Source organism: Aphelocoma coerulescens, chromosome 21 (assembly GCF_041296385.1).
Source record: "Aphelocoma coerulescens isolate FSJ_1873_10779 chromosome 21, UR_Acoe_1.0, whole genome shotgun sequence".
Taxonomy (NCBI): domain Eukaryota; kingdom Metazoa; phylum Chordata; class Aves; order Passeriformes; family Corvidae; genus Aphelocoma; species Aphelocoma coerulescens.
The window spans coordinates 1,979,545-2,006,152 of record NC_091034.1 but is presented as its reverse complement, the minus strand read 5'-3'; the positions used below and the strand labels follow the sequence as shown (position 1 = coordinate 2,006,152).

The window sequence follows — 26,608 nt, the reverse complement described above, 5'->3', positions numbered from 1 at the left end:
GGAACTTGGAGGGAGGAGCTATAGGGCCCCTGGCTGACCCCAGGAGGTTTTAGGTGTCTTGGCTGGCCCTGGGATGGATCAGGGGATCTTGCTGGTACTGGGCTACTTGATGACAGCAGATTTACAGTGGGGGTCTTGAGGGAACTGGGTTGGTCCTGGGGAGTCATCCTGCAGCCCCACCACATTCCCTCCACCACCTGTGCTGCCAGAGTGCTCCCACTCTGCTCTCACCTCTGTCAGGGATGGCCCAGGGAAGGAGCAGCCAATGCAGTCTCATCATGGAAAGGAAAGGGACAAGGCTGAGCCATCTCTGCACAGTCACCCCCACCCCAGCCAGGGTGCCCATGGAACACCCTGGTCCCATTGCTCCCTTAGTGAGAGAACTGGGGAAATAAGCAAGGGGAGAAGTGCAGGGTCACCTTTCCCAAAGAAGAACACATCCAGGGGAGGTGGGGTCAGCCCTAGGATCACCTGCACATCCAAGTGCACCTGCCATGCCAAGTACAAAACTGGCCAAGACAGGACAGGGCAACCCAGAACTCCACCCCCCAGGGAATGGGGAAGGGGAATGAGGAAGGAGACAACCATGAGCTCTCACAAACCCCTGAGCACAGGCAAGGCCATCACAGCCACACCCCAGCTCCAGCTGGGGCCTCCTTGTGGTGCTCCGGGCAGCCCTGGCTCCCTCCTGAAGGACCCTCAAACCACCTGAAATGCTCCCAAAGGAGCATGGAAATACTCAGTGACTGCAGAAGCAAACTGGATATTCCCAGGTCCCCTGGGAATCCCCAAGCACCCCTCAGCACAGCCCTACCCTAAGGCCTCTGCACCTCCCAAGGGTGGCTCCAAGGATGCTTTCCCTTCTCAAAATCCAACAGAGATGCAGGATTTCTGACCCACGACCATCACTGCAGCAGCTCCTCAAGTACTTTACCTCAGCTCTGATATTCCAATGAATCCTCATCAGTTTCCTGCTGGAACTCCATAGGCGGGCACAGCCACATTAGAAATGACCCAGTAATAGCAGACATGAGTGAAGGTTCCTACTCTTCCCACTTCAGAGGAGCCTTCAGGAGGCACTGAAATGGCAATGAGGAGATGCAACAGACAAGGGAATACAACTAAAGATTTGCTTTTTAATTGCATTTATTAGAAACACTGACTACAAAACTCATCCCATTTCACTTGAACATCAGATACCATCAATCAGTTACCCGGGCAGCACAGGACACAAATATCATGATCAGCAAAGAAAAACACTCTGAGGCCGAGCGTGGCCGTGTCAGGATAAGGCAGAAGTGCTCTCCTCTGGCTCTGCTCTCCAGGAAAGGGACTTCCCGCTCCATCCACAGCATTTCCCATCAGCACAGCACAACCTCCATCTCATCTCTACTCCACGGCAAAGACAGCGCTCGCAGATCACGTTTCTCCAGACAAACATCTGGACACACAGACAAAATCCACGGGGAGCACTGACACCGGGTGGCGGTGGGCACAGATTTCATTCGCCACAGGAATATCTCCAGCGCTTGGCAGGGGGCTCGGAGCCCACGTGTCAGTCGCACGCGAAGAAGAATTTTTTACGGAGGAAATTGAAACATCCCGGCATCTGCTTGTACCTCCCCTTGGCAGAGACAGCACCTGCCACCTGGGAACAGGAGAGAGGCTGAGGAACAGGGTGCTCTCCCCACCCCTCGAAATCAACAGCTGCCATGCCAAGGCGGCCAGAGAAGCACCACAATGACCGGAAAACAACAACAAGGTGATTCTGTAAGTCCTCTCTCCCTTCACATTGGACTTTTCTCCTATCCATGGAGAACAGAGTAAGTGTCTGGGGCACCTACACTTGTACCCAGCTTTGGCGATATCGAGTCAACAAGGCACACAAAGGAAGACATTGATCAGCCAGACTCGTTCCATTGCCCTGTGCATTGCTCTCCTCCACTCCCAGGACAAGCTTACAGCAGCACCCAAACCCCATCAGCTTGGACAGGACAAGCCATGACATTTTTTAGCAATTTCCTCAGAGGGATTAAAGCCTGTATTGTCAGGACTACTCCTCACTGGAGGAACCTCCAGTGATTTTTGGCAGATTGAGGCCAGACACTTTCTCTGTAATTAAACCTCTCTGCAGGATCTCCAATTAGCCCATCCCTAAACATAATGCTCAATATCCTCACTCCCTTTTTGAGTGTAGGCCTCCATGCCCCAACTGATCACACCCCTGACTATTTCCTTCATCCACAAAAAGCAGGAAAAAAAAGAACATTTACCCTCACTAACATGCCCAGCAGGTCTTCTGAATGGGCATATTGCTCCAGCACACTGTCCAGCATTTCCACATACCACGAGCCACTCGACTTCTCCCTCCAGGAGACAAAACCTTCAGAGAAAGAAGGAGAATGTTATGCCAAAACCCATCTGCTGTTCTCATCCCAACGAGTTCCTGCTGCTCCAACAGAGCCAGATTTTGGCCACGAAGCTCCAACTGTTTTGCTAACTCCCCCATGCCCAGCAAAGGATTTGCACAGGCTGCTTCACCTGGAAAAGTTGAGTAGGAAACCAAGATGTCACTGGGTGTGGGCAAACAGGCGATGGCATCGGGCTCATCCACGTTATCTGATGGCACCCGAAACGGGGTCGCATCCGATTCCAAAGAACCCCCAGGAGCTTCCTCTTCAGGTGAATCACAATCCACTACAAAGCCTTGATCTCTTTGTTCTGAAAAAAGCAGCAACAAGACAGCTCCTGACGTTCACCCCACCTAAGCGATTCACGGCTGTACATCCAATGTTAAGAAAAGATGGGGAAAGAAAAGGACAAAGGCCCTAGAACAAACTAAGGCTCTTTGGCCGTTCGGCTGCACTGCTTGAGTCAAAGTCATTGGTGGTTTATACGAAATTCCTCATTCCGTGTGAGGAGCTGGAGCAGCCTCTCAGCATGTGGGAAGAGAAGAGGCAGCTGGAGTGAGAAGGCAGCTGGAGAGAGGGGCAGGTGACAAACAGAAAGGGAGCCAAAGCCACAGCCTGACCACATCTCCGCAGCCCAACGCTACCGGAGCCAACACAAAGATTCACCTCCACCACAGGCCTGGATGAAGAACAGTTTGGGTTTTCCTCTCAAACTCGGGCAATTGGACCCATTGAAATAGTTCACAATCTTTTCTATGGGAATGGGTTTTCCATCCGTTCCGTAAATGCCTCCGGGAAACTGAATATGGCTCGTCTGCAAGAGGAAAATGCAGGACCTAGTGACACGGAAGGCGAGGCCAGTTCCGAGGGAGCCCCTTTCCCATCAGGTGCTTCATGGCCGAAAGGTACCAGAACAAATCCTGGCATTTGTGGGAATCCCTGTGGCCAAGTCAGGGCAAGGGGACACCCAGGAGTTATTTGAAATGCACTAAAACCCAGCAATCCAACTTCTATATCCAACTCATATCCCACTTCCTCCTGCAAAGCAGTTCTTCATCCTCTGGGACAATGGGCACATACCATACACCATTTTCCTAAGAATGCCTCTCCTCACCCTTCAAGAACTGATTTGGAATAAACAAGCTTTACTGCTAATAGCGTCTCACTGTCAGAGCTGGAGAACAGGAAGGACTGAATGACCACAGCATGAGGCTGAGTGGGACCTCCCTTTACTTCAAAGTATTAGCCCCAACTTTGAAAATGGGAAACACTTGTCCACTGGCACCACTGGATCAGACTACACCAGAGAGGCTCCTGTTTTCTTTAACCCAGAATAAGGATGTAACTCTTTGAAATGCATTGTGATGGCAGAACAAGGGTTTGACAGACCACTTCCCTCTCACCCTGTGTGAGACCACAGGACAGGGAATTAAGCCCTTCCCACACCTAAGGAGCAAAGGGAGAGATGGGACAAACCCACCTGACAGCCATGGGAAAGGATGACCACGATGCAGCAGTCCAAAGCACTGTGGTCCTGCCGTGACAGCTTCTGCAGCTCCAAAACCATTTCCTGTGTGGAAAACATTGCAATGAGAGTTTTTTGAACCATATCTCAGCCACAGGTTACTGCCAGGCCCTGCTCTAATTGTGCTGCCATGTGGAAGGATCTGGTCAATCTCTGCCACAGGATAACATGAGCCCCAAGTACAGCTGGCAAAAGCCATGGCAGAGGGTCAGTATTTCTGTGTCTCTGCCCTTATGTAACACTGGCTGCTTTAATCACACAGATTTCTCACCTCTCTGCACTCCTTACAGCACCACGAACCAAAACACATTTCCACATGATTTATCTGCTGAAATCCGCTGCTTCTGACTGGGAGCTCGTGGGTGAGCAGAGAACCACGTTTTACTTTCAGATGATCAAGTTCCCCCAACGCTTCCAGTAACAGCCAAGGATGGCACAAACAGACGTCACACAGCTGTCCAAGCTATCCCAAAAACACAGCCCCACCAATTCCCTACAAATCACAACCCGGATTCAACATTCAGGCAGAGGGGTGAAAATGTGCAAGGTCCTCTCTCCTTCTGCAATTGCAGCACAATAAAATAAGAGGATGCAAGTGGTTCATCGTTTCTCTGGGGGGCGGTTTCGGCATGTTGCCAACACGAGACACATCCCCTAAAGCATTCCCATCATTTCCAGGGGCTCACCTCTCATCCCTCATGTCAGCAGGACATAACCAGCCTCACCTGAGCTTTCAGATCCCGCCGCGTCAGGACGGTGAAGCGCAAGGCCTTGAAGCGCCTCTCCAGCTTCTCACAGTCGATGTCGGAGCCTTCTCGGGTCGAGAGACCCGAGTCTCTGGAGAAATTGACGTTATTGAGGATCAGGCAGTGTCCACAGGGATCCATTTTCATCTCATAAACCTGGCATGGACATGTCACAATTAAACTCCCTCTTATTCCAAGTGCTTGCTGGCTAATCCAGCAGGATACAATGCCAGTGAGGAATGGGAGTCCTTAAAGTGGCTCATTTCACAGCTTTTTCATTTCTCTACACTTAGGGATGGGTAGGAGCATCCATCCTCCACACACATGTTCTCATCAGGAGCCGGGAACAAAAAACAACCCACTAAACTGGAGAAAACCTTTGTGAGAAACTGGCTGCTGCTTTATCTGTAGCATCTCCCACAGCAAGCTGAAATTTCTGGGAATTTTTTTTAGGCATCATCATTAAATCTCACAAGAAGCCAAGAATTTGTGGTATTGCTGCGGTAGTCTTAAGGAGGATCTGGCTAATGACTGACCTCAGCCCTGTTACAGCCTCGGAGCAATTGCTCAGCTAACATGAAATGAGAACCAGCTCTTCCAGAGATATTTTCTTGAGTCACCCGTGAGGCACAGAGCTTTTGCCTGGTAGGGAACACTTTCAGCCTACTCAAATACTAACCAGGTCACGGCTCCTCTTGTCAACAGCTGAACCTACAACACACAACAGACACAGGATTTAGCTCACCACACTCCACAATGAGACCGCACTCCTAGAGCTCACGTCTTTCCCAACACATATTAATTTCCCCTTCCCACCACACTGGTGTAGGAACCCAGAGTGCCGTGAATATTTCTCTGCCTGTTTTTAAGGGTTTTTAACCCCCTGAACAACACTGTTTTAACCTCCAGCCTTGGAAAAAACTGCCTACGATCAGACAGGAACTAGAAAATACAATGTTGTGAATTAGGTGATAGACTAGAAAATACAGTGGTGTGAATTAAGTGATAGGCTACTATGTAAGATTGTCACAGGGTGAAAATTTAGAGGTTTTGGGCTTCTCTTTGTAGTAAATAGGTAAGAGCAAAAAACATCAAAATGGAGGACTGTTGTTGCTCTCCAAATCTTCTTCTTCTTCTACTACTCCATATTCTGCAGTAAAAGTAGTTTGGGATGATTGGACAAAAAATTCCACAGTTCCTGGCTGTGTTACTGAATAATTGGTAGGAAAGTGAAAATAATACACATTTCTAGTAACCACTGGTTAACTTATCTTTAAAAGGCTGTGTAAATCTTGATAATGGGACTTTTCTCCAGCATTCTCTGCTCTGCGTTATGCCTGGGTCACGCTAGTGGCTCTGTTTCTCTGATAAGAGTTAATAAATAACTATCCGGCAGCATTGAAACTCCAGGAAAGTCTCAGTTTGTCTCTTGAACTCCTTGCAAGGACTTTAAAACACCCTCTCCCATCAGGAGAGATTTGATTTACAGCACAGTTCAGTGTCAACTGGAAATGAGCTTTTTGGCATGCTGTGTCTCTAGAAGAGCCTGGAATGTGGCTTACCCCGGGCTGGCACAGAAGGTATTAGAGGTCTTTCACTCTCAGCTTGGACTGGGACAGACAAATGTTCGTGAGGGGTCACATCTGTAATGACATGGGACAAAAACACAGAGGATGAGTCTGAGCTCAAAAGCCTGAGCCTGCTGGAGAGCAGGACATACAGATTGCCCCACGAAGCTGAGGAGGCCCCATCCCTGGCAGTGTTTAAAGCCAGGCTGGACGGGGCTTGGAGTAACCTGGGATAGTGGAAGGTGTCCCTACCCATGGCAGGGGATGGAATTAGATGAACTTTAAGGCCCCTTCCAATCCAAACCATTCTGGGATTCCATGATTCTCCCATCAGTCACTTCTACCAGGATAATAAAAATCATGACTTCCCAGATTCTTGCCCACAGCTGCCACCCCCCATGGTGCTGTTTGCCAAAAACACCTCACACACTCAACACTGACTTTTACGCTGTTTTTCTTCCTGCAGCTCCAGCTCCACGGGCCGCAGGTCCGGCAGCTGCGGCAGCACTGGCCGGGATTCGCACTCCTGGATCAGCATCTCAGCGAGGTCACCCTGCCCAGTGTCCCTCAGGATGGAGAGGAAAGCAGGGAAAGCCTGCTTCCCTCGAGTCTCCAGGTCGATGATCAGCTGCCGGGCTTGCTCTCCTCGGCTGCCAGCACTCTGCAGAGGAGAAAAACCCAGAAAAACAAGGGCTCATGCAGTGCCTGCGCAGCCCTTCTGACCAATCTGAACAGGGGAATGCGGGATCTGCACCCAGGACATGGACACGGGGCAAACAACAGCAAAACCAAGTGGAAAGAGTCACAGAAACCCTCAGCAGCCACCAGACCCCCAGCCCTGACCTCCCTCCAACAACAACAGTCACCACTGGGACACCCAGCCCACTGCGGGGTCTAAGAGGGAAAGGGGGAGAGGGAGCACCCCCAGCCTGGCCCCTAGGGACAAACAGGCACCCCTGAGCTGTCACCAGTGTGTAAGATGGGGTAAAACACCCCCAGGCCTGGCACCTGTAACCAGGGGGGGACACCTTAAGGGTGTCATGAGATTGGGATAGGGACACGAACAGAAAGCCCTACACCTGGCACTGCCTGGGGCTGGGAACAAGAACGGACAAGTGTGGGGGGTTCTCAAACATCTTATCTGCACAAGGACCAACCCCAGGCTTTGCCATCAGAGTGAGGGGACACAGGGCCATCCCTTTGGGCCTGTCACCGGGACATGGAGTTCCCCTATGAGCTTGTCACCAGCGTGAGGGGACCTGGGGTCTCCCTTGGACTTCAGAGGACACAGGACAATCCCTTCTACGTCTGTCACCAGAGTGAGAGGACTTGGGAGGCCACCCCCAGACCCGTCACCGGGGCTCAGGGGATATGGGTTCCCTCTTTGGGCCCAAGAGGACATGGGGGCCTGTCACCAGGGCTCAGGGGACATGGGACGCTCCCTTAGGCCTGTCACCTCGGCTCAGAGGATGCGGGAGCTACCCCGCCACGCCCGTCCCCGGCTCTCAGGGAACACGGACCCTCCCCGGCCCACCCCCGGTGCTCGCTGTGTCCCGCTGTGTCGGAGTGTCCCGCTCCCTGACCCACCTGCAGCTCCTCCAGCATGGGCCGGGTGAAGAGCCCGCGCTGCTCCAGCGGGTCCCAGAGCGGCTCCACCCTTAGCGCTGCCACCAGCCGGGCCCGCCCGCGCCGCAGCGCCCGGCGCTGCTGCTCCTCCATGGCCCCGGAGCCCTGGGCGCTGCCGGAGCCGCCGCTCAGCCCCGGAGCCGCCGCTCTGCCCCGGAGCCGCCGCCGGTCTCTTCCCGGAGCCGCCGCTCTGCCCCGGAACCACTGCCGGTCTCTTCCCGGAGCCGCCGCTCAATCCCCGGAGCCGCCGCCGGTTTCTTCCCGGAGCCACCGCTCTGCCCCGGAGCCGCTGCCGGTCTCTTCCCGGAGCCGCCGCTCAATCCCCGGAGCCGCTGCCGGTCTCTTCCCGGAGCCGCCGCTCTGCCCCGGAGCCGCCCCTCAACCCCCGGAGCCGCCGCTCTGCCCCGGAACCACCGCCGGTCTCTTCCCGGAGCCGCCGCTCAATCCCCGGAGCCGCTGCCGGTCTCTTCCCGGAGCCGCCGCTCTGCCCCGGAACCACCGCTCGCTGCCCGGAAGCGCCGCCGCCTCAGAGTCCCAGAATCACACAGGGAGCCAGGCTAGAAGAGCCCTGGTGTGGTCCAGAAGGGTCATCCCAGAGCACACGAAACAGGATTCCGTCCTTTTGTGTTTTGGTGTTTTGTTTGTTTGCTTTTAAATACCTCCAGGGATGGGCACTCCACACCCTCTCTGGGCACTGTGTCACCCGCACAGCAAGAAGTTCTTCCTCATGTTCAGATAGAACTTCCTGTGCATCAGTTCCTGCCCGTTGCTCTGGTGCTGCTGCTGGGCCCCGGAGCAGAGCCTGGCCCTGCTCGGAGCCCTCCCTGCACACAGGGACACCCAGGGCAGAGGGCCCCTCTCAGCTGGGGCTCCTCTCGAGGCTGAGCAGCCCCGGCTCCCTCAGCCTTCCCTGGGCACGGAGCTGCTCCAGGCCCTTCCTCGCCTCCGCTGCCCCGGCTCCAGGAGCTCCCTGGCCCTGCTGTGCTGAGGAGCCCAGGCTGGACACAGCACTCCAGGCGTGTCTCCCAGGGCTGGGCAGAGGGGCAGGGTCGCTCCCTGACCTGCTGCCAATGCTCCTCCCAGTGCACTGCAGGATCCCATTGGCCTCTTGGCCCCCAGGAGGCTCTGCTGGCTCCAGGACAGCTCGTTGGCCATGGGACCCCCAGGTGCTTTTCCGTAGAGCTGCTCCAGCAGGTCACCCCCAGCCTGTGCTGGCACTTGGGGTGGTTCCTCCCCAGGGGCAGGACCTGCACCTGCCCTTGTTGAGCTTCATTAGGTTTCTCTCTGCCCAATTCTCCAGCCTCTCAAAGTCCTGCTGAATGGCAGCACAGCCTTCAAGGTGGATGAGCCACTCCCCCAGGCATGTCACCCAGTCCCCCAAACTTCAGGTGGATCAGCCACTTCCCCAGTTCCATATCATCACCAAACCTGCTGAGGGTACATTCCATAGCTCTGTCCAGGTTGTTGATTAACAAGTTGAGTAAGACTGGACCCAGTATTCAGTTTTGAGCAAGCCACTGAATGCAGACCTCCAGCTGGATCACGGCTCTCTGAGCTCTGCCATCCAGGCAGCCCTTGATCCTCCTCATCACCCATTCGTCCAACCCACATTCCCTAAGCCAACTGTTGAGGGTTTCAGCTGAGCTGGAAATTCAGCACCACGCAGCTTGCTCAACTCCCCCCTTCTCTTCCCCTCCCACCCCAGTGGAATGGGAAGGAGAATCAAGGTAAAACTTGTATGTTGAAAAAAATAACAGCTTTATTATTGAAAATAAAGTAAAATACAGTAGTAATGTAGATTATAACAACAACAATAATAACAATAATATAGAGGAAAACAAGTGATGCACGATGCAGTTGCTCACCACCCACTGACTGATGTCAGACCCCCTTCCTGAACCCAGATCAGCTCCTTCCCAGTAACTCCCCCCAGTTTATACACTGGGCATTCTGTGGTGTGGAATATCCCTTTGGCCAGTTCGGGTCACCTGTCCCATCTGTGCTCCCTCCCAGTTTCCTTTGTGAACCTCCTCACTGTCAGAGCACAAGGCAAGCAAAATGTCCTTGACTTTGGATAAACACGACTTAGCAAAAAACCAAAACAGAATCACAGAACGTGCTGAGTTGGAAGGGATCCACAGGGATCGTCGAGTCCAAGTCCCGGTCCTGCACAGGACACCCCAAGAGTCACATCATGTGCCCAAAAGTGTTGTCCAAGTGCTCCTTGAACTCAGACAGACAGTGCTGTGACCACTGCCCTGGGGAGCCTGTTCAGTGCCTGACCACCCTCTGGGGGAAGAACCTTTTCCTAACATCCAACCTAAACCTCCCTGATACAACTTCAGGCCATTCCCTCGGGTCCTGTCACTGTCACCAGAGCAGAGATCAGTGCCTGTCTCTCCTTTTCCCCTCATGAGGAAGTTGTAACTGGGATGAGTCTCCCCTCAGTCTCCTCCAGGCTGAACAGAACAAGTGCCCTCAGCCGCTCCTGTTCCCCTAAAGGCCGTTCACCAAGTTCACTGCCCTCCTTTGGACGCTTTCTACCACCTTAACAGCTTTCTTACATTGCAGTGCCCAAACCCACCCTCAGTATCCCGGGTGAGGCCGCCCCAGCACAGAGCGGGATAATCCCCTCCCTGGCCCGATGCCCCTCAGGACACGGCTGGCGCTCCCGGCTGCCACCATTCCCATTCCGAACCCAACCCACGGCACCGCCACAGCTTCTGGGCCGGCACGAACCCTCCGGCAGGGCCTCACCTCCGAGCACGCTCCCGCGGCAGCCCCGCTTTCCCGGAAGGGCTCGGTCTCCATGGGGACGGCGGGCGGGCGCGCCGGAAGCGGCGGCGCTGGGTGCGGGAGGGCGGCCCGTCCGCTCCCTCCGCCCGCGGGCCGCGCCGCGCCATGGAGCCGGGCCGGGCCGGGTGCCTCCTGCTCCTCCTGCTGCTGCCGGCGCTGGGAGCGGCCGCGCTGGGAGAATTCGACCCGTACCGCGTGCTGGGGGTCGGCCGGAGCTCCAGCCAGGCCGACATCAAGAAGGCCTACAAGCGGCTCGCCCGGGAATGGTACGTGCTGCCCTTCCACCCCTCCGCCCGGCCCCGGGAGCGGGTCCCGACGCCGGTTCGGTGACAGCGGCCGGCCCCGCGGCCGTGGTGGCAGGAGGCGCCTCGCCTGGCTGTGCTTCCTCGCAGGCCGGGAGTCAGCCTGAAACACGTAGATGCTCCGTGCCAGCGATCCGTGCTGTAAAACCCTCGGGAGTCTGGCTGCGGGGGGAGAAGTTCGCTCAGAGTCTGCTTACGCGGGGAGAAAGTTCTCCAGAATCAGGCTACAGGGGGAAAAGTTCTCCCACGATCTGGCTGGGGTGGGAGAGTTCTCCGAGAGTCTGCCTATGGGGGGAAGGTTCTCCTGGAATCTGGCTACGGAGGGAAAAGTTCTCCTGGAGTGTGTCTGTAGGGGGGAAATTCTCCCAGAGTCTGGCTACAGGAAAAAAAGTTCTTCCGGAGTCTGGTTACAAAGGGAAAAAGTTCTCCCAGAATCAGGCTACAGGGAGAAAAGTTCTCCCAGAGTCTGGCTGTGGGGGGGAAAAGTTCTGCTGGAGTCTGGCTACAAAGGGAAAAAGTTCTCCCAGAGTCAAGTGACGGGGGGGGGGAAAGTTCTCTTGGAGTCTGGCTGTGGGGAGAAAAACTTCTACCTGGGAACTTCTAATACATGAGGGTTGAAGTCTCAGCTTGATACCTTGATGTCCAAGGGCAGTTCAGTCCCTGTCCTGTGGAAGGGAAATGTGTTGGATGCGCAAATGTCACACCCCTCATGCAGGTGTTGTGTGGTGAGGGACAGGCTTAAGGCATAGAAATAAAATGAGTAAAATTACCTGGAGCTTTTAGAGCCCATGTTGTTCTGTGTGAGACATCCCCGAGGCCATGGCAGGAGGTGATTTAAGGAAGAACCCGGTAGTTATGTAGGGCAGCAGCCAAGGGAGGCATTGCTCTGAAGCAGACTCGCTCCGTGTCCGGGGCTCAGACTGCTGGGGATGGAGCAGACAGAGGGACGGGCCCACAGGCACACAGCACACATCCCAGCGCTGCATTTTGGGATGGAGTTTGGGCAGAGACAGCACGTGCTGGGTATAAATCTGATCTCAGCCTCAGGGATGTCACTGCACGCCCTCACTGCCCATGTCCTCCTCACCTCAAAACAGAGGCTGACAGCTCCCTGTGCCCCCCACTGACCCCTTTTCCTCTGGTTCTGCCCCTTAGGCACCCTGACAAAAACAAGGACCCAGGAGCAGAAGACAAATTCATCCAGATCAGCAAGGCCTATGAGGTAACACATGCTTCCTGCAAACTCTTGCTATCGTTAACATTAAGCGATGTTATTTTATACATGGCTTTGTGCTCTTCCTGTGTGTTTCTGTGTGGGAAAGGAGCTTGGCCCTGTGGAGGTGGACATGACCCACCCAAAAAGTTTGCCCAGCTTTGTTGACAAAGCCACTGGAGTCACCAGCATGGTTTCTGCTGCAAATACTTTGCTATGGGTCTGCCCTGTTTTTGCTAAAAAGCCTCAAAGGAGGAAGGAGTGGGTATTCCCCAAGCCCTGCCCAGCTGTGCAGCGTCTTGACTGTGTCACACATACATAAAAGCATTTTGGGGTGATGTAAGCAACGTTAATGATCACAGGGCTTTGGTCACTTCAAATTATTCTTAGCAGTAGTTATTTGCATGTTATTCTGGAAATTGGTTGCCCCAGTTTGTGGCAAATCAAAATAAATCCTTATTTCCCTGTTAAAAAATGTGGTTTCTCTACAGGGCTTCTGGCTGCTCAGTGAAACTTTTGGCACTTTCTGAACCCTCCAGATTCAAAGAGAGACCAGCAAAAGCCATTCCAGAAAAGATCATTTGTGCTCAGAGCACAGGATGTTTAGACCCAAGGAGCTGTTGGTGACAGAAGAGGGTACAGCACTCTGGATTTAGGGGCTCCTTTTCTTTGGACTTTGAGGGGTTTTTTACCCTTATTTACCACAGTGAGCCTAGAAGGATGTGATGCTTCCTTCTTCCAAAATATTTATCCCTCTGACATGCAGCAAAGGCTGCACATTCCTTACATTGTTTACTAAGGGATTACAGTCAGGGCAGTTCCCCCTCGTGGTTTCAGACAATCATTTTTCCATCATTTGCTTTCCAGATTCTCTCCAACGAGGAAAAGAGGGCAAACTTTGATCGCTACGGAGATGCCGGGGAAAGCCAGGGCTTTGCTCAGCAGCACCATCGCCAGTTCCACCGCTTCCATGACGGCTTCTATTTTGATGAGTCCTTCTTCCATTTCCCTTTCAATTCGGAGAGGCGCGACACCTCCGACGAGAAGTATTTGCTCCACTTTTCCCACTACATCAATGAAATCGTGCCGGATAGTTTCAAGAAACCTTACCTCATTAAAATCACCTCAGACTGGTGCTTCAGCTGCATCCACATCGAGCCTGTGTGGAAGGAAGTTGCTCAGGAATTGGAGGCGCTGGGTAAGGATGAGGTTGTTGAGGTTGGGTGTGCGTCTCCCTCGCCCAGTGAGGCTGCAGTGGTTGCCTTCAGGTTTGTGTGACCCAGTTTAAACCCTGTGGATTTCCTCAGGGATTTATGCTAATGGTTTCCCAAACATTCCTAACTCCAAAGTAGGGTGCTGGGCAAAGGAGCAGGTCATCAGTTTTCCACTGGGCATTTGGCTTGCTGGGGATCTTTCAGGTGAACCCGGTGCTCTCCTTTTCCAGGAGCAGGAATCGGCGTCGTTCACGCGGGGTACGAACGGCGCCTCGCCCATCATCTGGGTGCCCACAGCACTCCGACCCTGCTGGGGCTCATTAACGGGAAAATAACCTTCTTCCACAACGCTGTCGTTCGGGAAAACCTGCGGCAATTCGTGGAGAACCTTCTGCCAGGGAATCTTGTTGAAAAGGTAGGTTCTAGCAGGGGTGTCAGATGCTGCTTCTCCTCTCTGCCTGGAGATCCCTCTCTCCTTGGCTGTTTTGGTTGCTAATCTGTTTAATTCGGGCTCCAAGCTGATCTGTGTCACAAAGCTCCAAACCCTGGAGCTGTCAAAAGCATTCCCACCCCACACTTCTCCTTGAAAAGGGCTGATCCTGCTACCACGTGGTCACATCAGTAATTCTAGTGCCAGCTGCCCCCAGCTGTGACACCCCACAGCTGGCAGGAATCTACCCAAGCTATCCCTAGGACAGGAACCTGCTGGGTTTCACTTCCCTCCTCCTTTCTCAGCATTTCATCCAGCAGATTAGGGACCACTCACTGCCTCATAGGTCACGTCTGCCAAAACTCACTGACACAGAGTCCAGTTTGTTTTGTCCAGTTTTCTTTCAGACCTTTGAAACTGGAGCTGGCAACATGAGCCCTTTCACAGTCATAAACAAACCTCCTAACTGATAAAATATTCCTGTATTTCAGCCTTCTGGTGATTTTTGGCAGAGTCCTGAAATGCCCACCGCCCCTTTCAGTGCAATGGTGCTGGGTCAGCTCCCACAGCACTCTCACCTGCCTGGCCTCTGCTTTTGCCTTGTTCACTTCACCTCACCTCATTTTCCCTTGGGATCTTCACCAGGGGTCACTTTCCCCAACAGGCTCTTGACTTGTCCTCTGGGTATTGGAGTTATTGGACTCCTCTCCCCAAAAACAGGGTCTGTTTCCATTCTACAGTAAATGCAGCCATTTATGTCCTTTCTGAGAGGTATTACACCTGAAACAGAGCAGGTTTAATGGAGCTCACAGGTGCCTTTTAACCCTTGGCTTCCCACTTTATGTATATGTATAAAGAATATGGTCCCAACAAACAGGAGAATAACAGTGCCATTGGCATTGACTTGGAATGGCATCGACAGAGGCTGCAATAACTAAGAGGGCTGAGGGAGGTCAAGAGTGTTGGTTTTAATTCATTCCTTAATCAGGAATACCTGGTGGAAAGACCAGCCCACGGTCTGCTTCCTTCAACACCGGGACAGCCCTTTCAGGCTCAGTCCTCGTTCAGACGCCTCATTGCAGAGCATTGCCGGTGTCTGACAGCTCAGAGGTTAAAATAACATTCTGGTTCTGTCTAAAGATTACAGATAAAAACTACATCCGCTTTCTGTCTGACTGGAAGAAGGACAACAAGCCCCACGTGCTGCTGTTCGATCACATGCCAGTTGTGCCCTTGTTATACAAGGTAATGTCACTTCTCTCACTGTGTTTTTGACTTGCTTATAAATCCAGATGTTCCAAAAGAAAACATGCCCCTGGTGTGAGCAGAGGTGGACTGATGCCTCCAGACACCACTGACTGGTTCTAGGAGAGGCAGGTGATATGTGCTGGTTGGAAATGGCACAGCCAGGTGACCACCTTTGTTAGGAGTCTGTTTCTTTGTCCTGACACAGTTACCCTTCATGGGTGTGAAGGTGCAGGTGTGTTTCAGAGGTAGAAGCAACAGAGGTGTACAACCTTTGTTGGGAAAGACAGATGTTTGTGGCATATCTAATTTGGGTTACTGAAAATCCCATTTCCTAAGAAGCCCCTGCTACCCTACAACACATCAGGCTGTAAATAAAGCTGTGGATTTGTTGAGGCTCCCGGCACAACGACTAAGAGGACACAAAATGTGGTTCAGTGAGGGAGAGGAAGGGCTTGTACCTCTCACAGCACATCCAATGGCATTCAAACAGCGAGATGTGTTCTTGGAGCAAAGAGTACACCACGGGCACTTGAGGGAGAAAATGCTCACCCTGTAACATAAACATGTGCTGGGGATTTCCTCCCTCCCAGCTGACGGCCTTTGCCTACCGAGATTACCTGTCCTTTGGGTACGTGTACGTCGGACTCCGAGGCACCGAGGAGTTGTCCAGCCAGTACAACATCAATGTCTACACTCCCACCATGATGATCTTCAAGGAGCACATTGACCGGCCTGCTGACGTTGTGCAGGTATCGCTCAGAGCCCTCTCCAAGAGCTTAGGGAAAACGGGCACAGAGCTTTTCTGACCGAGCTGGCAATGAGAGGTTGGTCAGTGGTGCAGTTTGGAGGAAGAGTGTTTGTTCTCAGCTTAAACTCAGGCTTTGGAGGAGAAGGAGAGCGAGTGTTAGAAAAGGGGAAGCTTGGGGGACTCTAACCTGTTGAGGAGGGGGGACACATGTAACTTCCCAGTCTTGGGGCCTCTGAACATCTTGGGTGATTGCACGGAGGACCACAAGGGCTGGCAGCCTTCCCCAGGAGCATCCAACAGCTTTCCCCTCCTCTTCCTGCTCAGTTCTGACTTCTGCTCTCTTTGTCCTTGCCAGGCACGAGAAATGAAGAAGCAGCTCATTGATGACTTCCTTTCCCAGAATAAGTTCCTCATGGTGGCCAGACTCACCAACCAGAGGCTGTTCCAGGAGCTGTGTCCTGTGAAGAAATCTCACCGTCAGCGGAAGTAAGTGACACATCCCCCTCTTTTGTTTCCCAAGGCTCTGGGGCTGCTCCTAGAGTCACTTTTGGTTTGATTCTGAGGGAAAAGAGCAATGACTGCATTGGATCATGCCCAATATCCACACTGTCAGAGAGGTTTCTGGCTCATCAGGATTGTTCTGGCAAGAGGAAAGGGGTTGGTCATTCCCTCTCACCTCCAGACTGGCTCTTAATCCCCCATCTTGTTGTGTCACCCAGGCACTGCGTGGTCTTGCTTACCGGGGAAGGAGAGAAGTTTGCTGAGGCTTATGAGGCCTTTTTGACTTTTGCTGTGGCCAACACAAAAGACACGCTGAGGTTTGTGCACATCTACAGCGATCGGCAGCCGGAATTTGCAGAGGCCTTGCTGATGGATGAGGAGAAGTATCGTGGAAGATCAGCTGTGAGGGCTTCCTTTTATGTTTTTAATCCCTTCTTCTTTTAGCCTGTCATTTAATTGATTCTGTACCTTGATCTGACACCTAATTCTGGGCAGTGGTTTGAAATGAATCATCTGTCTGGAAAATAAAAAAGCCCCTTCCTCTCTGACATCTGCCATGCTCTTGGCTCATCCAGGTGGTCATTCTGGAGAGACGCAATAATGTGGGGAAGATTGCCTACAAAGCCTTAGAGGAGGCCTGGCAGGGCAGCAAAGAGGACAACTTCATCCTCCTGGATCTCCTGGACCAGCTGAGGACAGACCCCGGCCTTCTCTCATCAGAGACCGTCGTGGCAGACCTGAATGACGAGCTCGCTCCCGTAAGTGCACGGCCTTTCCAGATGCCTGACATCCGTGTTACCTTTGTGGACAGTCCCATTAAGGTTGTTCAAAGCCATTATTTATCTTTTAAAATACCAAGGCAAGGCTCTTACAAGATTTCTTGCTTATGGAAGGAAGCTCGTGGCATGCTCTGAACCTATTGGGGCTCTTTATAGCAGTTTTGTCATTTGCTTTTTGCTTTTCATTCTTTTCGAGCAGATGTTCCTTGTCCGATGGTTCTACTCCACGCTGGACTACGCCTCAGACTGCTGGGACAGTTTGTTTCACAGTAACTGGTACGGATTGGGCATCCATGGTTGGTTTTCACTGCTTCCCTGTCACCTTATTTTAAAACAGATCCAATTTTAGCCTCCTTTTGGACAGCACTCAAAAACTTGATGGTCTTTAAGACCCAAGAAACAGGCTGAGTTTCTGGGGAAGGCACGCAGTGTTATCTGAGGTAGGCAGGAACTGAAACTGAGGCAGAAAATGTGAACTCCCAGACCTGACTGCTGCTTGCACATCTTCCCCTCAGGCGAGAAATGATGCCACTCCTGTCCTTGCTCTTCTCCGCACTCTTCATTCTCTTTGGCACCGTTATTGTTCAGGCTTTCAGGTGAGTGCACACCAAAATGCCCTCAGGGATAGCTCCTCAGTCCAACCCAAGGCCTTAAACACACACAAAATCACCTTCCTCTGCAGTGATTCGAGTGACACGAGGGACTCTCCACCCTCGGGGAAAGAAGAAACCGCCACAAAGACGGAGAAGAACGACGCGAGCTTCAGCAAAGAGAGTAACAGGTTCCCTCTCTAACTTCTCCACAACGTTCTCTGCAGAAGCATTGCTCAGGGAGCACCTGTGCAGGGAGGATTAGTGGCAAGCAAAGAAGTGCTGAAGTTGCACAGACAGAGTGCAGTTGTTGTGTGGGGCAGAACAGGCACAGCAAGGCAGGAGGACCAGTGCACAGCCAGGACCCAGGCAGCAAGGACAGGGGGACACTAATTTGCTTATTAAATAACTCCCACCAAGTTTGCCCAAGACAGCACCCTCGGGATGGGTAAAGGTCTGACCCACTCGTTGAGGGAGATGCAAACCAAGCCATTGCACCAGTTACACTGGCTTTGGCTACAGGGCACAGGGATGGCTCGGCGTAAGGGATGGTGAACACACTCACAGTTTCTCCATCCTCAGTTGCTCCCAGTCCCTTGCTTCCCTTTCACTGGTCTTTTTGTTGCAGCAGGATTCCCAAAAAGGGCTTTGTTGAGGTGACTGAGCTAACGGACATCAACTACACCAGTAACCTGGTGCGCCTGAGGCCGGGGCATATGAACGTCGTCTTGATCCTGTCCAACTCCACCAAAACCCCCCTGCTCCAGAAGTTCGCCCTGGAAGTCTACACGTTCACAGGGTAGGCTGGGCCCTCTCCTGGGTTTCTGTTGCTGTGTTAACCACTTGTATGATGCTGCTCTGGTGACACATGAGGAGCGGGATGAACTCCATTGCCAGGAATGAACGCTTCTGATGAGCGAAGCGGCCTCTGCCCTCATCAGTGGCAATGAGCTACCAAAAATGGAGAAGCTGTTCCCAGCCAGATTTGGTGATGGTGGCCAGAGGAGTCAGGTGCTGGTGCCACTTTGGCTGTACCTGTGTTTTGACAAATAGAAAGCACGACAGTGCTGCATACACTGAGCTGAAAAAGGAGCTGCAGGAACACAGCACTGCCCCGCCTTTGTTGACAATTCCTTACCTGCCCAGCAGGAATCCAGCCGGGCTCAGGACACGTGCTAATCCTACTGCCTTCTCTGCTCTTTCCCCAGGAGCAGCTCTCTTCACTTCTCCTTCCTCAGCCTGGACAAGCACCGAGAGTGGCTGGAGTATCTGCTGGAGTTTGCGCAGGATGCGGCCCCCATCCCGAACCAGTATGACAAGCATTTCCTCGAGCGTGACTACACGGGCTATGTCCTGGCTCTGAACGGCCACAAGAAGTACTTCTGCCTCTTTAAACCTCACAGATCAGGGGACGAGGGGGGAACCCTGGGATTGTGCGAGGATTACGATGCTTTACAACACACAGAAGCCAGAGGGAAACCCTCCTGCAGCCCAGGATCTAGATCCATTAAAAACAAATTACACAAATTGTCCTTTTGGATGGAACGCCTTCTAGAGGGTTCCTTACAGAGGTTCTATATCCCCTCGTGGCCAGCGCTAGACTGAGGGATTTTACAGAGGTTCTAAAAGACAAACTTTTTATGAAGATGACAAGGGACAGCTCTTTCCAGGAATACTCAAACAAGCGTGATGAATGGACCTTAGGTTTTAGATGAACTCTCCTGGGGCCGGCACCTAGAACACACCTCCCGCGTCCGGAGCCCAGGAGCGCAGCCAAGTGCACCCATGTGCCCTCCACCGCCCCGCCGTGCGTTTGGACGCCGTACAACCGAAGAGCCAAGAAGTCTGTTTTGCCCTTCTCGTCCTGCCACATCTGCTTCCCGAGTCGCCCCTGTCCCATCTCTTGTTTTACCTCGGTTGAAGAAAGCCGTGACTTCCCTGGGTCCGGACCAGCCGCGGCCGGTGACGCAGGCCGGGTCACGGTTCTCCCTCCCCATCCCCGTGTGCTTAGCCCATGGTGCATGGTGTAACTCTGGCAAGACCCTGCAGACCCTCCTCCAGGCCCTGCCCTTCTGAAAGGCCTCCTCTCACCAGGCAGTTGTACTCTCTCAGCTTTCCCCATGGTAAGTGATGCAGAATCCGGTCAGGACCACCTCCCTTGTAGCAAACCTTAGCTGGGACTCCCCCGTGGTGCAGGCTCGTGGGCGATCTGCATGTTTCATGCTCCTCGTGTCATGGTTCCACCTGCAGCTTCACCGGCTGAACCGTAACGGGGAGGGAAAGGGCACGGCCGTAAAATACTGTCAAAGTGTTGAGCCATTTAAATGTCATGTTGATTTTTCAGATGCCTTTTCTGCTTCTGTCGATTTTAGACAATGTATCCTAGAGCCATAACTTTACCTGCGTCCTCAGATTGTAGGCGTGAGCTGCTATGAGCCAGTAGAAGTGTAAAAAAAACTCTACGTAGCTGCCAGGGAGTCACTGGGGCTCCTTGCATACACCCTTCCAGCTGTAGTACAAACCAACCTTCCTTTGTATCAAGGAACCTCATCCTTCAACGATTGTATTCTTGAAATGTTGCCCCAGAAGTGCTGTATCATCAGACCGTTGCGTGCGTGTGAAGCTCCTTTGGTTTAGTCAGGGGGTTGAGATGTTGGGTTTCAGCCTCTCACCCGTTTCCTTCTTGCCCCACACCTCCATTTCTCCACGCTCAGGCTGCTCCCGTGGCTTTGCGTTTGTTTGCTTGGGTATTTCTTTTGTCTTTTGGAAGCAGTGGGGGTGTGTGAGGTTAGAACAGCTGCACAGCCCAGGGTTTGGATGATGCTTTGCTGTAGCGGTGCCCCAACGGCCACTTCCAGCACCACAGGGAAAGGGTGGCCCTGGGTAAGGCAGAGGCAGGACAAGCAGCAGCCTCATGGCTGCTGAACACTCCTCGAGTGGCCAAGTGAGGCAGCAGGGCTTCTCTTTGTGCCCAGGACTGAAATCCTGTGACGTTTGTTCTTCCTTTTCGCTGTTCTGGGGCTGACACTGGCGCCTTCCATGGATCTGGAGCCCCGCAGCACCATCAGACTCCGGCACTGCCAAAGCACAGGGATGGGGGCCAGTGGCCTTTGCCACAGGGCTTGGAACACAGAGCACTCAGCGAGCACATGGTGTTAATGGCAGACTCAGCCCTTGCCAACTTAGTTATCATCTCAGCAGAGCAGCCAGTCAGTAGGAATAACCCCTGAGCTAGCTGCTGATCCTGCACAGAAGCCGGGAGTGCTCCAGTCATTGCACTCCCTACATGCTCCAGTTGCTCCCAAAACCTTGCCTCACCACATTTCCCTGTCCTGGGAGCAGCCTGGCATGCTCCAACCCCCACAGGTACCTCAGACCCCTGTAAAACATGCTTCAAATAAAGGCTGCGATGCTACAAACCGACCAGGTAAACAAACCGTGAGGTTAATTAATTCCAGCCCAGTTGATTCTGGGCTACAGAATGAGGCACTAAAGTAGAGGGAAGGAAGGAAGGTGAGGTCTTCTTCCTGCCCAGGAGCTCCTGTGAAGCTCCTGTGAAGGTGCACAGGCAGTGCTGACAGAGAGCAGAGGGGGAATGAAACACCAGCCTGATGCTTCTGGACTTTATTTCCACCTGGCTGGAGCAATCACCACAGCATTCCTGCACTTTTCCCACACCTTGCCGTGCAGGATGTGACTGGAATAGGTTTTAGCCCAGCAGAAGGCTCCACATAACGTCTGACACATTTGCAAAAGTAGAAGAATGCTCTCTGTGTCTCTGCTGCCTCTTCAGCTGGGCAGAAACAGGGAGAAAACCCTCGACTCGTGATAAAAAGTGCCTATTTATGCTACAGCGAGGGAATTCAGCCCTGCCCTGAGGAAGGGGAGAAGGCCTTCACATCCCTTGTGTGTGCTGCATGCTGCCAGAATCCTTGGGTTTATTTTCTTTTTAGCACAGGTAGCCTCCCCTTTCAGCTGAAGTTGAGCTGAGGGAGCACTTGCATCAGTCCACCCTTGCCAGCTGCAGCTGGACGGGAGCTCAGCTCCTGGATTTTTATGGAAGCTTTTGCCTGGGTTGAGGCAAAAGCCAAGCTGCTCTGACCCCTGGGTTAGTTGGCTGTAGTGCCAGCGTGGCACTCCGGGTGTTTTCTGTCCTGAGACCGCGGTCAGAGCTGCTTATCCCAGGATCTGCCCTCCCTCAGCAGCCGTGAGCCGTCACCCCCCATCACTTTCTGAACATTTGCGATTCTGTTCCGTGCGTGGTGGTTCGTAATCCAAAGATTGAGGAAATTCGGTCCTAGTGCACTTTCCTAGTGAGATCTGAGCGATGGCACAGTGCTCGCAGCTGAGGCGAAGGGATACAGGCCCCAGAGTGGAGGTTGCTCCCAAACTCCTCCCTGTCTCTGCCCTTCACCCACAACAAGCAGGAGCCAGGACACGAGCGCAGCCTGAAAAGTAGGACTGAAAACTAGGTACCTATTTTGCACTTTTGATACCGGGAGGGGGGGAATTAACTTATTTGGCAAACTTGTCTTTTTTATTTTTGGGTTTTTTTGTTTGGTTTGGTTTTTGTTTCGTTTTGTTTTTGTATTTGTGAACAGGCACTGATGTCATTTTGTTTTAAGACAATTACGCAACCAAAATAAACTATTTTAATGTGTGATGAGGTGGCTCTGTGTCTCCATGCACAAACTAACCTTGCCTCCATGTCCTCTCAGAAATTCCAGGAGTATTAAACTGCTCCTGCCATAGGAAACTCCTGGTTATTCCATCAGCAGGAAATCTAGTCAAGGATGTCCCTACTCTCAGCAGGAGGCCCAGGCCCCCTTCATGCCCTCCTTTCTTCTGCATTCATTGTCCTGCTGTCACATCCTAATGGGACAAACCTTTTACCAGTGACAGTTTTTCGAGGAGCCCTGTGAGCTGGGTGAGTCATTCCAGAGGCAAAATGGCATTAGCTATCCCTTTCCCAGGCCAACTCCAAAGCTCCAGACCCCAATTCAATGGGGTGTCTAGCCTGTTCCTTGCAGTTTCTCAGCTTAAAAGTACCTTCTCTAGTGGTAAATGGCATTTATTTTGTGCTGCAAAGCCCATGCTGGCTGCAGCCAGCTGAAGGGAAGGGTACATGGTAAGCCTGGCTGAGGACACAGAGTAGCACCGCCCCAGGGCAGGTGGGAACTGCCCTCATAGCGTCTTCACTCCTGGGAGAACACACAGCATCTCAAACAGTAGGTTTGCCCCCAGGAGGGCCGTGTTGCCTAAAAAACAAGACAAAAAAAAAGAAAAAATCTGTGTATATCCAAAGGCTTTCACCCACAGCCGCCTGTGCCAGGCACTTGTCTTGCCCTCAGGCATCTTCAGACTCACCAGAGGTGTCGTACATCGGTGCGACTTCCACAAGGTCACACCCCACTATGTTCAGGCCTTTGCAGCCACGAATAATCTCCAAAGCCTAAGGAAAAATGGATTTGGGATCAAGAAACACATCTGACCTAGCAGACCCATCAGGGCTCTGCTTTCCCCATACTCCAGTAAGGAAACCCAACCTCTACAGAACAAATCATATCAGTTCCACATTTCCTTTCCTCATCACCACAAGGAAACACTTCCTGGCCTCCCTAAACTTCCACGTTGCTGTGTAGGTGAAACGACCTCCTTCAAAGGGAGCAAACCCTCCCCTTCCTCTGGGAAGGGCAGCGGTGTCCCCCTCACCTGTGCTGGTGTGAGCCCGGCTATCTCACCTGCGCCGATGTGAGCCCGGCTATCTCCGGGGTGCCAGTGTGAGCCCAGCTATCTCACCTGCGCCGGTGTGAGCCCGGCTATCTCCGGGGTGCCAGTGTGAGCCCGGCTATCTCCGGGGTGCCGGTGTGAGCCCGGCTATCTCACCTGCGCCGGTGTGAGCCCGGCTATCTCCGGGGTGCCGGTGTGAGCCCGGCTATCTCACCTGCGCCGGTGTGAGCCCGGCTATCTCCGGGGTGCCGGTGTGAGCCCGGCTATCTCACCTGCGCCGGTGTGAGCCCGGCTATCTCCGGGGTGCCGGTGTGAGCCTGGCTATCTCACCTGCGCCGGTGTGAGCCTGGCTATCTCCGGGGTGCCGGTGTGAGCCCGGCTATCTCACCTGCGCCGGTGTGAGCCCGGCTATCTCACCTGCGCCAGTGTGAGCCTGGCTATCTCACCTGCGCTGGTGTGAGCCCAGCTATCTCCGGGGTGCCAGTGTGAGCCCGGCTATCTCACCTGTGCCGGTGTGAGCCCAGCTATCTCCGGGGTGCCAGTGTGAGCCCGGCTATCTCACCTGTGCCGGTGTGAGCCCGGCTATCTCACCTGTGCTGGTGTGAGCCCGGCTATCTCACCTGTGCCGGTGTGAGCCCGGCTATCTCACCTGTGCTGGTGTGAGCCCGGCTATCTCCGGGGTGCCGGTGCCCGGGGCGTACGCGGGGTCCAGCCCATCGATATCGAAGCTGATGTACATTGGCTTGTCCCCCATCTGTGCCCTCACCTCCCTCATCAGCGGCTCCAGGGACTTCATCCAGCACTCCTCAGCCGGGACCACCCGGAAACCCTGCAGGAACACAGAGACACAGGCACAGGGGGGGAGATGAGCAGCATCCCTGGCCCTGCTGGGGAATATCTACAGGAACAACCCTCATTCCAAGACAAAGCTGCAGAAGTGTACCTGGAAACACCTTCCACTCCCCACACACACTTTTTTACTCTGCTCAGCTGACACTCAGTGAGCCAGGAGTGCTTGTCCTGCAGGACAAGCCGCTGGCATGGAACAAGAAGCAAAAAATGCATTAATTTCCCTGCTGAAGCCAAGTCATGACTGACATGGTATTTATGGCAGGGAGAGCACCCAGTGCTTGGCTGCGGATCACTTTACCTGTTCCCGGCAGTACTTGTTGGGATCGGGGTCATAGGAGGAGCCCCGGATGCCGATCTGGACCACGCGGCCGCAGTCCAGCAGCCCTTCCTCCACACAGCGCCGGAACGTGCTCCCGTGGTAGATCTTCTCCCCCAGAGCCGTGTCTCCGGTGTCGGTGTGAGCATCCACGTGCACCAGTCCCACAGGACCATGCCTGCTCCAGACAGGGTGGCCGCGTTAGTCCTGTCCCGTGCATGGTGGCCCACAGGGAACCAGGAGCCTTTCTGAGGCTTTCCCAGGTCCTTTATCTCCATCTCCGGATTAGATACGTACTTTGCTGCCAGGGCCTGCAGGATTGGGTATGTTATGGTGTGATCTCCACCTGCAAGAGGACACAGGGAAGGGGAACACACCACTACAAGAGCAGCTCAGCGCTCATTACTTTTGTTCCCAAGTCATTTTTTCCCTCTTTGCATTTATCCTGCACTTATTTATGTAGGGCTTCATTGCCAAAGGAAAATAACACTCCCAGGTGCAGGTTGCTTCCTTTGTCCTCTCTTGGGTCCTCTCTTCTCCTGGCCTTCCTTCTAGGGAGGACCAGATCTGCAGGACTGCCAGCAGGGACAGCCTGTGGAGCAGGACCCTTGATTGGGCTTATAAATAGACATTTGATCAGCTTCTGAGGACACTAACTGGTGACTTGCCCCTTGTTACTCCACACACTCGCTTCCTTCAGTGATGCCAAGCTGTAACAGCTGCAAACTTGAATGCGCACCCAAATCAGGCCTCGTGCAAAGCCTGGTGCTCGCTCAGCTGGAGGGACACAAGGGACAAAACCTGCTCTTGCTTTGGGTCCTGCTCAACAGGACACCAAAAGCATGTCACTGGTTGTATTTACAGACTGACCCATCCTCCTCATTTCTGACCCAAAGCAAGAGGCATCACAGAACATCCTGTTCAGCAGAGAGCCTGTGAATTTACCCACAGTACAGCACAACAGCCCGTGCAGGGGACGGATTCATCGCTCGCCTTCTGCCAAGTCTGGATTGAATGATGGGAGGAGAAGGAGAGGGAGTTTGACGGAGCCAGGACGCGGTGGCAGGACAGGGAGAAACAGGCTCCTTACCCAAGGTGAGGGGCACGCAGCCAGAGGCCACGATCCCCTGGTAGGACTCCCGGATGAGGCGGCAGCTGTCGGGCAGGTTGTAGAGGTTCACGTTCACGTCCCCGATGTCGGCCACCCGCAGGGAGTCGAACGGTGCCGCCCCGGTGCTGCCGTTGCACCTCCTCACCATCGCGGACTCGGCGCGGATCTGACGCGGGCCGAACCTGGGCGATGGCGTGGCTGGGAAACGCCACCAGGCTTCGTTCCCAGCACTCCTCTCACCACGGGAAGGTGATGGCCAGAGGGAAGCACCAGCTTCCCTGGCTGGCCCTTACCTGGCTCCCGGCCGGTTGGACGTGCCCGTGTCCAGCGGAACGCCGACAAACGCCGCGTCCAGCCCCTCCGCCGATGCCTGCAGGGGAAGCCTCATCATGGAGCAGACCCCCACGGGCCGGGCCACAAGCAGGGCACTGGGGGGCACGTTGAACCGTGAGCTCCAGCGGGTGGGGGCTCTGCTCCCTGGAACCAGGGGCCGGAGGAACGCTGCGGACGCACTGGGTGACGAGCTGGAGGTGGCCAGAGGGGCCGGGGGCCGCAGGCTGTGGTGTGAGGTGGTCACCAGAGTGGTCACCAGAGTGGTCAGAGCTGGCTTGGGAGCGCAGAGCCCAGCTCCCTGGGGCAGCAGCTGGCTGCAGGCAGCCCAGAGCAGGGGCCTCATCCTGACCCACTCTCCCACGCTCTGGCCCACAGGGAACGCAGTGAGGGGTGCTGTGGAGCCCGTTCCCAAGTCACACAGAGCACCAGCCGCCTCTGCCAAGCCTCACTCCAGGGATCAAAGTGCAGCCGAACACTCCACTGCCCGGGGAAGGGCAGAAATCCAGCCCAGCCTCCACATTCACCCTCCCAGCCACCCTCTTTCTCAATGGCATAGTCCTGGCAAACAC

At 53.7% G+C, this 26,608-nt stretch overlaps 3 protein-coding genes across 5 annotated transcripts; 1 reads left to right on the top strand and 2 right to left on the bottom strand.

Annotated features, from left to right (window-relative positions):
- Positions 1-1,138: 1,138 nt before the first annotated feature.
- On the bottom strand, positions 1,139-9,151 carry CASP9 (caspase 9). Its single transcript, XM_069034930.1, has 10 exons — positions 7,838-9,151; positions 6,692-6,911; positions 6,245-6,325; positions 5,362-5,393; positions 4,662-4,838; positions 3,892-3,981; positions 3,078-3,225; positions 2,542-2,721; positions 2,274-2,383; positions 1,139-1,648 (listed from the first exon to the last, which is right to left on the bottom strand). Exons 1-10 carry the CDS (start codon positions 7,967-7,969, stop codon positions 1,556-1,558), a joined length of 1,263 nt encoding a protein of 420 aa, XP_068891031.1. The 5' UTR covers positions 7,970-9,151; the 3' UTR covers positions 1,139-1,555.
- Positions 9,152-10,735: 1,584 nt separating this feature from the next.
- On the top strand, positions 10,736-22,360 carry DNAJC16 (DnaJ heat shock protein family (Hsp40) member C16). Of its 2 annotated transcripts, none has more exons than XM_069034907.1 (14): positions 10,736-10,938; positions 12,130-12,196; positions 13,055-13,385; positions 13,632-13,816; positions 14,972-15,076; positions 15,670-15,828; positions 16,183-16,313; positions 16,547-16,730; positions 16,904-17,086; positions 17,307-17,383; positions 17,623-17,703; positions 17,790-17,888; positions 18,329-18,496; positions 18,906-22,360. In XM_069034907.1, the coding sequence occupies exons 1-14, from the start codon at positions 10,778-10,780 to the stop codon at positions 19,300-19,302; spliced, it is 2,328 nt and encodes a 775-aa protein (XP_068891008.1). In that variant the 5' UTR covers positions 10,736-10,777; the 3' UTR covers positions 19,303-22,360. The 2 variants fall into 2 exon arrangements, with proteins under 2 accessions (XP_068891008.1, XP_068891009.1); XM_069034908.1 differs by having other exon boundaries at positions 10,755-10,938; positions 18,326-18,496.
- Positions 22,361-22,747: 387 nt separating this feature from the next.
- On the bottom strand, positions 22,748-26,490 carry AGMAT (agmatinase (putative)). 2 transcript variants are annotated; one of them, XM_069034910.1, is made up of 7 exons: positions 26,000-26,490; positions 25,686-25,888; positions 24,893-24,941; positions 24,578-24,773; positions 24,077-24,256; positions 23,065-23,149; positions 22,748-22,955 (listed from the first exon to the last, which is right to left on the bottom strand). In XM_069034910.1, exons 1-7 carry the CDS (start codon positions 26,380-26,382, stop codon positions 22,882-22,884), a joined length of 1,170 nt encoding a protein of 389 aa, XP_068891011.1. In that variant the 5' UTR covers positions 26,383-26,490; the 3' UTR covers positions 22,748-22,881. The 2 variants fall into 2 exon arrangements, with proteins under 2 accessions (XP_068891011.1, XP_068891012.1); XM_069034911.1 differs by having other exon boundaries at positions 24,194-24,256.
- Positions 26,491-26,608: the final 118 nt, after the last annotated feature.

Coding starts and splice junctions, on each gene's coding strand:
- CASP9 (XM_069034930.1), bottom strand. CDS start 7,969: ATGGAGGAGCAGCAGCGCCGGGCGCTGCGGCGCGGGCGGGCCCGGCTG. Junction 5,394..6,244: donor ACCTTCTGTGCCAGCCCGGG/GTAAGCCACATT, acceptor TGTGTGTTGTAG/GTTCAGCTGTTGACAAGAGG. Junction 4,839..5,361: donor ACAAGAGGAGCCGTGACCTG/GTTAGTATTTGA, acceptor TGTCCATGCCAG/GTTTATGAGATGAAAATGGA.
- DNAJC16 (XM_069034908.1), top strand. CDS start 10,778: ATGGAGCCGGGCCGGGCCGGGTGCCTCCTGCTCCTCCTGCTGCTGCCG. Junction 16,731..16,903: donor AGTATCGTGGAAGATCAGCT/GTGAGGGCTTCC, acceptor TGGCTCATCCAG/GTGGTCATTCTGGAGAGACG. Junction 17,384..17,622: donor AGTTTGTTTCACAGTAACTG/GTACGGATTGGG, acceptor TCTTCCCCTCAG/GCGAGAAATGATGCCACTCC.
- AGMAT (XM_069034910.1), bottom strand. CDS start 26,382: ATGAGGCCCCTGCTCTGGGCTGCCTGCAGCCAGCTGCTGCCCCAGGGA. Junction 24,257..24,577: donor ACAAGTACTGCCGGGAACAG/GTAAAGTGATCC, acceptor GTGTTCCTGCAG/GGTTTCCGGGTGGTCCCGGC. Junction 23,150..24,076: donor CCGGGCTCACACCAGCACAG/GTGAGATAGCCG, acceptor ATTTTTCCTTAG/GCTTTGGAGATTATTCGTGG.